Here is a 14,132-nt window from a genome sequence, read left to right as displayed (position 1 = left end):
AGATTTGGGTGCTACTCAACCAGCAGGCATTTGCAACCATTGCTCTTTCCAATGGGCATGTGATTATCATTTTGCAGCTGACAGCCAGCTTCTGGTAAGCAAGGTCAGTGGACAAGGTGGCAGTAAAATCAAAAGTCCCAGTCATCTGATGTCATATGTTTTTGTTTGCTTGTATTAATTTGTATCCCACCTTTATTATTTTTTAAAAATAACTCAAGGTGGCAAACTTCTCCTCAGATTCTCCCCACAATAACAACCAGGTGAGGTGGTTCAAGCAGCGACTGATCCAAAGTTACCAAGCTGGCTATCATGGCTAAGATGGGACGGGAAGTCACAGTTTCCTACTTTCTAGCCTGGTGCCTTAACCACTAGATCAAACTGGCTTTTGCTTAAACAGCTGCTGGTGATTCCATGGTCATTAAATTCACTAAAGTCGTGTAATGTCTCACTTAACAACCACATTACTTAGCAACAGCATTGCCAGTCCAAATTGTAATCCTTAAATGAGGACTACTGTATGTCACGGTAACATAGAATAAATTTTTAGCATTAATGAGAGGATAAATTAAACTTTCTTTAGAAGTCTCAGATGATCTACAGAGCACATTTGAAATTGTTGAAATGTCACTTCTTAAAATTCATTTAATTCTTATGGTTTTAAGACCCCGCAAGAAATAATTTTCCTGTACGAAAAATTATATTTTCTCTCCTTGAGTAAAAACTATTGTCATTAGAACATGTCACTCTAATTCATCTCTTTTGAGTCCCTATAAATCTTGCCAGCAAGGAGGGGATGTGGTATGTGATAAGCCTGAAATGTGTCCGCATCTTGATGGACTTGTGGTAGAACAGAATATTGATACAAGCAGAGAACTGCAGGTACTGTTCAATGAGCAACAAGTGCATCCGTAGGAAAGTGTGCAAGGGTTATTAAGATTACAAAATGCTTAAACAAAGATATATTTGAGGAAATGAGGTGAACAGGAAATATGAGTGGTCATAATGGGAAGCCTAATTTAAGGCAAAGGCATTTCCTTTGAGATGGACTATATTAAGCATAGACCATAGATCTCTTGGGTTTGTACATAATTCACCAGTACTTTTATAGTAATTGTTCATGATATTTCATAATTTTAATCTTTCCATCAAAGTCAGAACCCCCATAGCCAACAAATGATTAGTTTCACTAACTGGAAAAAAAACTGTTCACTTAAACTAAGAGATAATGTCAAGTCCATCATTATCCATGATGCAGCTATGCAAATCAGGCTATGCACTCAACATTCACCAGACAAAAGTAATAAATTTTCCACCCTGCTGCTTACTCTCTACTTGTAGAGTATTTTTATAAATATGGCAGACCCTTATTGATTTTTATTGTTCTGAGACCTGCATCGTTAATCTTCTGTGCTCAATCATTTAAAAAAAAATACCCAATTTCAGTAGAAATGCTTCTGCAAGTGAGAATAATCTGTCTCCTTTGTATTATCAACCTTGCATTTCGTATTACATAAACTATAAATGTACTGAGGTTACTGTGCCTTTTTAATTGCACATTTACAACTACGTTAAAAATCATTTTTTGCTGGATGTTCTTACCCCAAAATATATACAGTATTTAAATTTCTCCGTACAACAACTTGTCCACTTTTGCTTTTATTGTTTCCGTCTTCACTCCCTTGAGATGCCTGAAATCTATTAGCGAAGAAAAGGAGCCAAAGATAGGATTCCTACTTGCACTAGAAAAGGTCTTTTTTGTGGCAATATGAGCTTTTGGGGGGTGGAAAGGTTAACATGAGGTTATTTTATGACCACTGCAGGAGAAGATAATTTCCCTCTTTCTGTGTCCTGCAGTTCCAGTGAAATCTCTGCCTTGTTGCATTCCCTTCACTGGGCTTCCTATTGATGCACCAAGAGATATTTCTATTCTGACGTTCAGGAAATTTTTAATATAGTAAGAAGAGATCAGTTCTAACAACCAAAGGTATATTTCCCAGTCTATCCTCATCCCCTTCTAGCCTTCTTGCACTCTCATCTCTGTGGTTTTTTTTTTCTTTTTTTCTATCTTGCAGACTGGATCGGCTAAGGAGTCCGAATCAACTAAAGTCCCATCCCAGCGACCACCTCCTCAAGGTTGTTTACAATACATTCTCGACTGTAATGGCATTGCAGTAGGACCAAAACAAGTCCAGGCGACTTAAATTTTTGAAATTTAAAACAGGGGTTAAAGCCAAACGAAAGAAAGAAATCAACAATACCAATTGTTTGTGCAAGTTTTTTTTTCATTGTTTCACTGCTGACCTGGATTGTGTTTTTTCTATGCAGTGTCAAATATATTGTCTGGTTGTTTATCTGTTTGTGTTGTAATGCTTACTTATGTTTTTCTGTATAACTTGTGATTCAGGGCTGTTGTCCACAGTGTACAGTGTACAAGAATTGTGCCTCTACTAAGTCAGTGAGACTGTATATTATGGATGGTTAGACAGTATTTTTGAAGTATTCTATATTGTGGGTAAAAAAAAAAAAGGCTAACCAACCCTGGCTGAGATATAATACTTTTGCTTAACTCTGTGAGTATGTATGCTACATCTGATTTTGGAATTTTTTTATGTGCATGAATATTGAAAAATGATTATAATATTTGAAAAGCCTCATTTAGTAATATGTTAAATGAGGCATTTTCTTTTTATAATTTTATAAAGATTGCTTAATTTTGAGTTAAGACATATACATAAATTGAAAAAAACTAGTATTTTTATTTTAATTTTTACATACAAAATATAAAAGAATTATTTCCAGGAATGCATAAATATCTTCTATTTTCAGTGCAGAGTTTTTAGGGAAAAATCTGTATCTACTAGCTTCAGTGCTACAAAAATGGGCCACATATGTGCAATATTGATTCAAATTTGATATTGAATGTATTTAAGTTCAATAGAGGAGTTTCTTCGTTGGTTATGAAGTAGCCATCTGGTTTTTACCAAACTAAAAAAAATGTTTACTAGAATTACCTTATCTACATAATTCAGGTAAGCGATGGTTCTTTAGCTATGATAGTTAGCAAAAAAGAAAAGCCTTCTGCAATTAATCAGCACCTTTCTTTCTAAATATTATGCTATCTACCCTTTTCAGGGTTTTTTTTAAATGTCATTCATCAACTCGATGTGTTGCTATATCATTCTGTACTTATGATTATGGCCAAGCTATTAGGATACACTAAAATGCACCTATGATCCAATCTAGCATTTTAAGCTTAAATAGCTAAGTACAGTAGGAAAAGAATGTTAGTGGATCTTGAATGCCCATAAGAGTGAAAAGCTTAGCCATAGAATGTAGTATATGGGACTCAAGTGTGTGTAAATAATAAAACAAGGATACCTGACCCAGGTGGGGAGGGGTGTACTTTTGCTAAACTTTCTTATAGCCATAATTGCTTATGACTGTCACGACACCAGGGGCTGTGTGCATAACCTTACAAGCAATATCCAGGCGGCCAGTTAAGCTGTTATTCAAATGCACCTCTTAAGCATTCTGTAGAAGTGAGGGAATGAATTATGTTGTCAATTGAAGACAAATAATAAGGTCAATAGAAATCCCTAGATTAATACAAACAAGTATGTTTTCTTTTGACATAATGATGATGTCTGATTTTTTTTCCTTTGCAAACACTCTAGAATTGCAAATATTTTTTAAATTCAAGATGTGAGAATTACACATTGTTTTTAATGGTAGTTTTGATGTTTACTGCGCATGCTGTTGTTCCCTGCTCATTTTTAGTCTATGAACAAGTATATTCTGTTTGTGTGACCTTTGTTTCTGATAATGATCTTTTGATAACCACACTGAGGGGATTGGTTATAGGGGAGTGTATTACCTTCACATCAGGTTCATTGTCTTCCTCACCTCCAGATCTTAATCCAAGAGAATAAAAACAGCATTCCATTCTGGAGTGGGGAAAAAATGAATCTGCCAACTGAATGCCATTAATATCAAGCCATGGATGTTCTTTTGCATGTGGTAGTTTGAGTAATTAAAGATGCTTTTGTGCATTGTTTATGGGCTCTCTCTGTGTGTATGAAGTGTGTATGTGTACTGACCACAGATAAAAGATTTGCATCTTAGCAAAACGTCAGTGCATTTGATGCAGATGGTCGTAAGAAGGACATGCACTAGTTTACTGGCTCAACAGTAAAGAAGCAAGCCAATATGTTTACCTGCATGCTAGCATGCTCAAGTGCAATATTGTGTGGAGTTGGGAAATGGTATTTTAAAATGTAGGATCAATGTCTGGGGTGGGGGATGATTTGCTTTATTTTTCCTTTTTTAATTTCTTTCTGTCAAAGCTGCTATTATTATTATTATTATTATTATTATTATTATTATTATTATTATTATTATTATTATTATTACCTTTTTGTACCAAACTAATGCAAGAAAGCGAGCAAATGCTGAAGTGTGACTGCAGTATATATTTTGTGAAATACTTTGTACAGCTTAATGTCCAATAAAAAAAGTTACATCTGTCTTCAGTGTAGTTTCTAGCACACGATTTTCCCAAGGGGGCAAAATCCTTTTATATACAGCAAAGAATAAGCAAGAAAAGTATGGGCTTTTTACCATAAAATATGCAATTGAAATTCACAATCTCTCAATCAGCTATAATTAAATCGCAAGGCTTCTGACAATCTTTAGATACTGTAAACACATGGATCCTGTTCACAGGGCATGCAGTTAATATTATGATGGGCTGGGATCACTTCTGCATCTACCTGTGACTTGCATAAATTCAGTGAAGGTTATGAACAGACATTTATGTATATAGCTTTTGGCAGGTTCTCAGGTCACACATACTTCTATTCATAAAAACAGTAAATTAGGAATAGATGTAATTCTTCTTCTGCACATTTTGCTATTGCAAATACAACTAACTGTGGTGTTTTAGGAAATGCACCAAGAATGAATTGTTGTCAAATTTCTAACATGTGGAAAATTATCTAAAAACCTATTTTGTTATTATCAAGACTGTAAATATCATTAGAACTTTCTTGAAATAAGTCCATTTATGCATCCAGGGTTTGAAAGAGAAAATACAAATTCTCACACAGCAATTTACTTTAAAATTTGATTTTCTGTACTTGGTATTTTTAAATGGTCATTGTTGAAAGTATGGTATCAATTCTGCTTCATCTGCATAATCCTGCCTCATTGATTCTCTTAATTAGCTAAATAGGCCTATTGGTTATATTTGGCTTTAATTCAGAGACATTGGGGTTTTGGACAGATTGGCATGATCAAGAAAAAGAATTTGCAAGGCCTCCAAATTATTCCTAGGCCTAGTTAAAAGTACATATACAGTTTCCCTACTATTAACAAAGGCGTAAAGTTCTGAAGGAGTGTTTTGGGGGTGTATTTTTCAATCTAGAAAGTATCATCCTTGAGTGATGATGCAAAAACATTCTAACGGACTGATAAATCAGCTGAGTTGATTTCACAAATCAAAGTGTGTGTGACATATACCCACTTTGTACAAAGAGGGAAAACATGTTTTATATATATTAATGTCTGTGATATGCAAAAATAATAACCTTTTCCTATCCAGAGTATTGTGTGCGTTCTGCAGCATGCATGGACTTTTTTCCATGAATGTGCCTAGCCATCACTTCATTAAAGATGTTGGTTCTTGGCTTGCATCTCTCTGGATGCCCAGACCTCTATCCTCTGAGCTAAATGGAGAAGAGACCATTTAGAGATCTCTAAGAAGCTTTGTCTAAGGCCTGGGAGAATGTTTTCAGATGATAACACAGATTTGATTTTTTAATGTGGTGGGGAAGTCTTCAAGAAAAACAATTGTAAACCGTTTGGACTCACATAATTCATTTCAAGAGATTAGGGGTAAAATATTTGGGCTAAAAAAACACTGTGATGGCTATGCTGGTATAGTAGTGTCTTCTTGTGCAATTCTGAAGGAAGTTATCCAAAGGAAGCATTTGTTGGAACAATACATTTTAAGATCAAACATCAAAGATCCTTCAATCTCCAGAAAGACTCCATAAGTCCCGATCCAAGTTGACTGCCTTAAATTGGATGTGTATTTGACAGTAGTGAAATCTATTGTCTTCACTATTTATAGAAGCAGAACAACCATACACTAAGGAAAAGCGGGGTGGGTTGGGGGGAGGTTTGCACTGGGAAAAAACCTGCACCAACTGCAGCTGAATCTACAACTCAATTTTGATTAGCTATTGCTTACAAAATATAGAAGTGCTTTAGGGTTGATGTTGCAAGGTCTGAGTATGTTAATTGCTTAGTGGTTGGCTCAAGTAGATGCCTGTTTTGTTTCTCACAGAAGGGCTTATTGAGAAGCCACTGAAAATATACGAGACATTTTAAAAACATAACAACCCTCCCCTCCCATTTAAGGCAAAACAAAAAGGCAACTAATTTGAATCAATATTATTAATAAACAACAGTGTTGTGATATATTCAAAGCAAAGAGATTCCTTCTGGCTGTTAACTTCCATTGTGTTCGGTCTGTAATGGAGCAATCTGGGAAAATGTTTTACTTATCAGGAACCTGAGAACTGAAATGGAGAAATACTATAATTAATGCAGCTTAATCTGGCTCAGCCTTACCCAACCTGATATCTTCCAGGTGCTTTAGACTTCAAGTCCCATCATTCCTCTCAACATGATAGGTTCCCTAGGGGTGATGGGAATGATAGTTTAGTACATCTGTCTGAATTAGCTTGAGTGTGTAAATTTTGCTATCAGCCGTAAAGATTTCTGCTGTCACATCCAGCACTAAGGAGGCTTAAGCTATCCCTCTCCGACAAAATAATTATTACAGGTAATCCTCATTTAGCTACTTCTTGTTTAACAACCATTTGCAGTTACAACAATGATTGAAAAGTAACTTTGCAACCAATCTTTGCATTTATGGCCTTTCCAGATTTGTAAAGCAAAGGAAAACTGAAATAAACTCTTAAGCACAGTTAAGGTTTCACTTAGGAATTGCTTTGCTTAATTATTGAATTCTGGTCCCAATTGTAGTTGCTAAAGGAGGACTATCTGTATTTTGCTGATTTTCCTAAAAAGAACAAAAAACAAAACTCAGGTCCAATTACTAAAGCAGTGAATTTTCAAAGGCTGTTTTAGTGTGGATATGAAAGTTGCAATTTATATTTATGTAGAGTTGTAATTCATGAACATGATAGCTAAGGCATTCTAACCCCACAAAACGTTTCTAGTACCAAATTGATAAGTGTTAGTTGTAAGAGTTATTACAAAATGACTGATGCATTATGAAGTTTTTCTTGTGCTGAACCTAGGGGGCCCAGTGCAACCCCAAGGAATGCAATCACAAAGCCAGGAGCCACCCCAAGGGTTCCCACCGGGGCATTCAGGAAAGTCCTCCAGTTCTCTGCCTCCACGTCCACCTGGCCCTGCGATTCAGCCATCACGTTCCCAGGCCTCAGGTCCTTCAAGTGCTGGGCCTCCAGCAGACATGAAGACTGAGCCCTCACCAGACTCATCCCAGAAGCCTCAGTCACATCCTCAGCTAAAGTAAGGCATTCTTGTCATTTTCTCCTCTTGTTTTGAAAATGCTTCTCTTGCCAAAAGTGGTTGGAGTGCAGATAAAGAAGTACAAAATTCCTTTCTTTTTATAACAGTTTTGTTTCTGTTTTACCTGGAGTGGGTATATTTCCAGCAGACACTTCCAATCTCATGTAGTGCGTATAGATTTGAGTTTGTGTCATCCCCATTTTCTTTCTAGCATCTTTGAAGGTGTTGATTCATCTTTGGTTGTGCTGTTTATGAGACAGCTGGTAAGAAAGAAAGAGAGACAAAGAGAGAGAGAAAAACCTTATCTGCTTAAACTTTTAACCTTTCAGTCACTCAGACAAGAAAGATTGGAAAACCCAGATAATGTTTTCCTTGTCAAAAAATATTTCCCATTAAAACTAGAGATAGAACATTTGTTCACTAACTATCTGTTACATTCTATGCTTAAGAGTTCTTCTTTTAGGCAGTGGAACTCATTTTCATATACTTGATTAGGTATAACATATTCTTATCTGTATCTTTGATTTTAATTTTTGTCAAATTGATCCTATTAAAGTATGGTTGAAGATGGCCACTTACTTACTCTATATATCCTCTTGGTGTTTTGGAAACTACTTTGAAGATTAATGTACTGCATTCCATGTTCTGTTTCACATATTCAAATTCAAATATTCAAATACCCAAGGTATATTGCTTAACAATTTAGAGATAGAAAGATTTCCTGCTGCCTTCATTATCAAAATGCATGACAGTAACAAAGAATGGTAAATGCCAGGATACTTTGTTTGCCAAAATTTTGTCTAATAGTTTACAGACTTAATCTTCAAAATAATGCTTACATAATTCTCTTTTGCTGTGAAGGTGAAATAAGGTAATCACAAAAAAGTTTTTATAAACAAACCACAGGGCAGACAATATGATAAATCAATAAATGGCCTTAAATGCATTATATTTAGTTATGCATGTAAAAGAAAACTTCAGTTCACTACTTATTTTTATTATTTCTACCATATACTTTTCCCAGAAGAGGTAAAAATTCAAAACGTATTTAATTCAAAACAAACTAAATTGATCAGTGTGGGGTAGTGGTGAAGGTTTTGAATTAGAAGTGGGAAGGCTTGGTTTCAAATCTACCTTCAGCCACAGCAGCTCACTTTAGGCCAGTCGTTGTTGCTCAACCCAACCTACCTCAATTAGAAAGAGGGAGCCTAATGTATAGTGCCTTACATTTGTGTACAGGTGGTATATGAATATAGTAAATAAATAAACTAGAAAATATCAAGATATATTTTTCCCTAATGTAGGTTTCCATCTCTAATTGTTTTTTTTTTAATGCAACAGATATTTAAGGTTAACATTTCTCTCCCTGTTAATGACTGGAGTCAAAATGGCTAAACATGTTCTGTTTTAGAGATTTGTGAAAAGAGCACTTTTCTTGTGTTCTTATCATCTCAGGAGCTTGTAGACTGCACCCCATTTCACTACACACAGTTTTAGAGGTCTGTTGAAAAATAGCACTGACCAGAAAATTGCAATAAATATAAGTTTAAGTGTGTTTCAATAAACCCATCTTCTCCTTCATGGTGTTTCAGATATCTTAAATTTCAAAGGCAATTCATTTGTGCAATGTTTTTCGGACATCCCTAATATTTTGTTTTCTTCTCACATTATTCTTTTTATACTTCTTACATTAAGAAGTATAAGAAGATAGAAGTATAAGAAGTATAATTGGCTGATTGAAAAAAGACTTTTAGCAAGAGTGAATCTAGTTACTAGTTAGATAGGTGATCAGAAAAATCTTTCAAGCCCATGGACCAGAGCAGGATCTTGAAAAAAGTATTTTGGAAGAATTTAATGATGAATCACTTTCCATGTCGCTGGTTAGAAAACAACATGGAAACCTGTATGTAGTCACCTGCAGTTGAGCTCAGCTTAAGGGAGATTTTGCCTTTTATTCAAATTTAAACTCCCCCCTCCCAATTCACTGCTTATACCAGTCCTAAACATTTTTTTTCAAGCTTGCGACTACTTAAAGGCTATTCCTTAATATTTGAAAGTTCTATGCACATAGTTTTAAAGCATGCTGGATGGCTCATATCTCAAGTTACAAATTTGCTCCAATCCACATTTCAATTCCCCCAACTTCCAAATCTTACGAAGAAAAAAAAAGCATAACCAAATTGCCAATAAGATTAACTGTACTCAGTGATTGCAATCTCACCCACATCTTCTGGCTTAACATGTGCATGCAGGTTGCTAGCCTATACGTAAATATTTCACTAAGCCATTTATGTTTCAGTTCCTAATCAAGGTAAAGAACTTTTATCTTTCCACCCCTCCCTTCTCAATGACTATTAAACCCAAATACAGTGAAAACGAAAGACTGTACACACTTACAATATTGCTCGCTCTGGTTTTCTGGAAAAGGGGGTAAGATTTTTCTGGGAAAAAATGATTTATTTGTCATTAAGCACAAGCAAATACAATTTTCCTTTTCTTTAAGTATACTTAAAATTTATAGGGTTAAAAATGAATAATATTTTTTACCATTCAACAATTTGTTTCCTTCCATTCAGCCCATTCCAACTTCCCAGTCTTTATTTATTCTCAATTCAATGGATATGGCTGCCCATTGACTATAGGCAGCTAACAGGGAATAACATCAATATCAAAACTTCATAAGAAAACAGTAAATAACAATTACAAAAGCCAAGATGAAGCCAAGCAACACAATCAATGCAACCACGATACAAGCTTAATCGCTTATCTCTCAGGCTCTGCAACAGAACCAGGTTTTAGTGCCTTACAGAAAGACAATGGTTTGGGGCAGGTCCAATCTCCAGTGGGCGGCATTACAGAAAAGGCTGTCCACCAGGAATGGAGGCACTTCTGAGTTTTGATGTGTGTCAGACAATTGTTTCTCAAGTCAAAACTAATAGTTGTGCTCACCTATTCAAAGAATGTCATCTGGATGTTGCCAGTTGTATCTCCTATTCATATTATATGTAATACCAGTTGAATTTTGAAAGGTAGGGGGCTACATAAGTCACGAATAAGAAAAGAAAATCTGTATGCAAGTTTCAAGTGTATGTAACATTCATGTGTGAGTTTTTGTCTCTGTCTTGCAGCAAATCACAATCTCTGACAAATGCCTTCAACTTCACGGAGTCATCCTTCTTCCGATCATCTGTGAATGAGGATGAAGCAAAAGCTGAAACCATCCGAAACTTAAGAAAATCTTTTGCCAGCCTGTTTTCAGATTAACCATGGCTAGTTTGGTTTTGCATCTCCATCAAATGTTCGAAAGTCTCCTTTGAATATCATTTCACAAACACTATTTCTTTATGAATGATCCTTCTTTGCTGTTTCAATTGTTGTATTAAGCAATATGTTATGTTCTTTTTTCAAAGGGGGACTATAATGCGTTAACACTTCAGGTATCTTTTAAAAAAAAGCCACTTTAAAAAAAAAGCCAAGAAGAAAAGCTCTGCAGCCGAATGCTTACAATCCTTCTTAACTGTGATTCTGTGGCCTTACAGTTAAATGCACTCAATCATCCCATTGGGCACTCTGTTGTGATGTCTTTAGAGCAGCACACCATTAAGTTGCAAGTCTTCCCTTTCTCACAGTTTTCTCTAGTACTGAGTTGCATGTTTATTTCTTCAAGATATTTTCTTCTGCAAAGCTACGTTTTTGAGACTTAGTTTCTTGCCCTCAGATCTTTAGGGTATAGTTTCATAATCGTATTCATGTTAATTGTCTTTCACCTTGTTAGAAACTTTAGAAAACTTTCCATCCGCTAAATGTAGTTTTCCTATATGCTTTAAGAGCAAATTCTAGAATGACCCAATGTTAGAGCCTTATGTGTGTCTATATATGATTCTATTCTCTTACTCCTCATATATTTGTTGTGAAATTATTTGCAGCCTGTTAATAGTGCCTTTTGCTTTGTAAAATGTCATGCATGGCCTCATGTCACCATAGTTCCATATTACATCCCAATAAATGCAAAGCTCTATACCTAACAGGAAATCTGCCTCTCCTGACTTCTCTGCAGTGTGGTAATGATAGCAGAGGGAGATCTGAAGCTGTATTTTTCTCTTAGAATTTATTAAAGTCATAGACCAGAGACCAGAACAAATAAAAACACTATCAATATACAATTAAAAATTATAGAATAAAATAATAAATTAAAAATTATAGAATAAAATAATAAATAACAGATAAAATCTATGATAAAATCCGGTCTGTCAATTATACATGGCCTAACTATACTAAAATCACCACCCATAAACTGTGTGGCCCATAGTTAGTTTATTACTAAAAGGGAAAGGAAAAAGCAGTGCTTTTTGTCCTTTATTTTACTTTCAGTCAAAATGCGTTACCAATAAACAAGGAAGAATAATATCTCAGAAATACAATTTTAAAGAAACCAATCCCTTCATTGACACACTTATTCTGATAACATGTGCCTATGAATCTTGGCTTCCCTACAGAAAGAGGTATCTTATGGAATAATTTATAGAATGCCAGATCCACTCAGTGCCAAGTTGTATTTTGAAGAACCATACTCACATTTCCTAATTTTATCTTCACTCATGGAAGATAGGCTATCTTTTCCTTTCCTGTGAAACTAATCCTGAACATTACTATGTCTGATCTTTATGCTCTGCTATCCAGGAAAAAATATTTTTATCTGATGTTGACAACATAGATATTACACATGCATAATAGCTATTAGTACAGTTATAGATGATGTTTGTGCCTCATTGAGCCAAATGCAACCCATTCATCATTTATCCTACAGTGGCAATCTATAATTTGTACTTTTAAGTCAAAGGTACATCTGTAGCTTTATCAAACTACATTGAGGACTCAAACTTGGGTGGGAAACTCTTCTCTAGCACATTTAGCCTTAGAGTTAAGATATGCTTGCCTTTCTTCAAGGCCACATAGTCGGCAACCAGTCCAAAGAATGGTCTTGAAATTCCAAGGCCGAAGGACTGCCTGTGTTGAAGAAGATGGGGAATGATGGCTTCCTTCTCCAGCATGTTCTTTTCTCCATTGCAAAGTAAAAAGGAGTTGGTTATGATTCCTCATTTATTCATTCATTATTTACAAATTGACCTGAATCTTAAGATATGATACAGCCAATGTAAAAGACGGAGAATGGAATGCAGAATGAGTTGCTGTCCACAAATATTGAATGAATAGCTGAAACTTCACTTGGCAGCCAAATGACCTCAGCACCCTGCAATTCCCTCTCCTCTCGCCTTTGAGCCAAGCCGAAAGCACACAGTAGATCTGAATGTTGCCATATATTGAAAATCTCAACTATTTGATCTTTGAACATTATCACTGAGCCACCATCAGAGATTTATTGACACACTTACCAGGTTTTTTTAAAAAAAAATTAGATTCTTGACATCAATCTAGCTGTTCCATTTCCGCATTAGATCAGGCTCCTTAATATTTTCAAGGATAGTTCCCCACACACAGTGTGTTACAGTAATTTAATTTGGATATTGCTATTCCAGTGCCCTTTGTGATAGTATTTGTTTATTCGGGTAAGCATATGTAAGAAAACATATGTGATTCGGGGCTGAACTGAAGTCTTTGGTGCTTTCTGAGCTTGATTGTTTGCATGCAGACATTTTATTACCCGGCCAGGTAATATCATCAATGAGTGTCGGGTGTTTTTCTTATATACATATGTAGCAAGATCTATGATATTGGACATTCCATACTACTCCATAATATTCCATTGCCCAAATGTATAATAATCTCCATGGCACTCAAGGCAACCAGTATAAAAATGCAAAGTACTATAAAACTACAAAAATTCAATGTAAGCCTACATGATCAAGACATAAAATCACAACAAACCTGACTGAAAAGTTAGATCTAGACCATTTTCACACACAAGAGATCACCAATCTGAGACGGGCACTGCCCTTATATGTCTCCAAAATATGTAGAAAAGCTGAACAGATTTATTCTGCAAGTTAATCAGCTTGGTAATTAAGAGGAAACAATGTAGTAAATGTTTCACAACTCTTGTTCTGGAGCTTTAGGGTGGACTGATTTTCTTTTGATAGGAAATCTTATCCTATCTCTGAGTCTTACCTATTCTGTAGAGACAAGGCATCACAATATGTTGGCTTGTTCCCATATTCTTCCCTATTAAACTAAGGGTTGGTTTTGCTGCTCCCTGCAGATAACATCTGGCTTTCTTGATATACACACTGCCATTGTGAACACCTTGAAAACTCACGAAGAATTATTTGAACATTCATCCATTGGCTGGCTGGAAGTAATATTAAAGAAAGCAATGATTGCTCAGGTAGACTTGCAGAAGCTGACATGGGAGCATGAGAACATGCTATTAATTTAGACGGTAAAACTAGTGGTGAGAGTTAAGTAAAACTAAGAGAATGTGCTTTCTAACTTGGGTGTAAAGCAGAGGAAGATTCTCTCCCATATATATGTTTGACATTACTAGACTGCTGAAATTGAAATCATTTTTAGGAGGACCTTCTGGCAGACAGACTAACCCATATTAAGTCAGG

The 14,132-nt window shown here is 35.5% G+C and overlaps 1 protein-coding gene across 2 annotated transcripts in view; it reads left to right on the top strand.

Moving 5' to 3' along the window:
- Positions 1-11,595, top strand: part of SYN2 (synapsin II) — a 131,366-nt gene extending 119,771 nt beyond the window's left edge. The window contains exons 11-13 of one of the 2 annotated variants that reach the window (XM_026724304.2): positions 2,073-2,133; positions 7,329-7,563; positions 10,692-11,595. In XM_026724304.2, the coding sequence (XP_026580089.2) occupies positions 2,073-2,133; positions 7,329-7,563; positions 10,692-10,827 (432 nt within the window). In that variant the 3' untranslated portion in view covers positions 10,828-11,595. The remainder of the gene's footprint in view (positions 1-2,072; positions 2,134-7,328; positions 7,564-10,691) is intronic. The other variant, XR_015741645.1, reaches the window with a different exon arrangement.
- Positions 11,596-14,132: the final 2,537 nt, after the last annotated feature.

This window comes from Pseudonaja textilis, chromosome 2 (genome assembly GCF_049901715.1).
Source record: "Pseudonaja textilis isolate UNSWEBS1 chromosome 2, rPseTex1.2, whole genome shotgun sequence".
Classification (NCBI taxonomy): Eukaryota; Metazoa; Chordata; class Lepidosauria; order Squamata; family Elapidae; genus Pseudonaja; species Pseudonaja textilis.
Note: the sequence above shows the minus strand (reverse complement) of the source record. Positions and strands in the feature narration are given on the sequence as shown.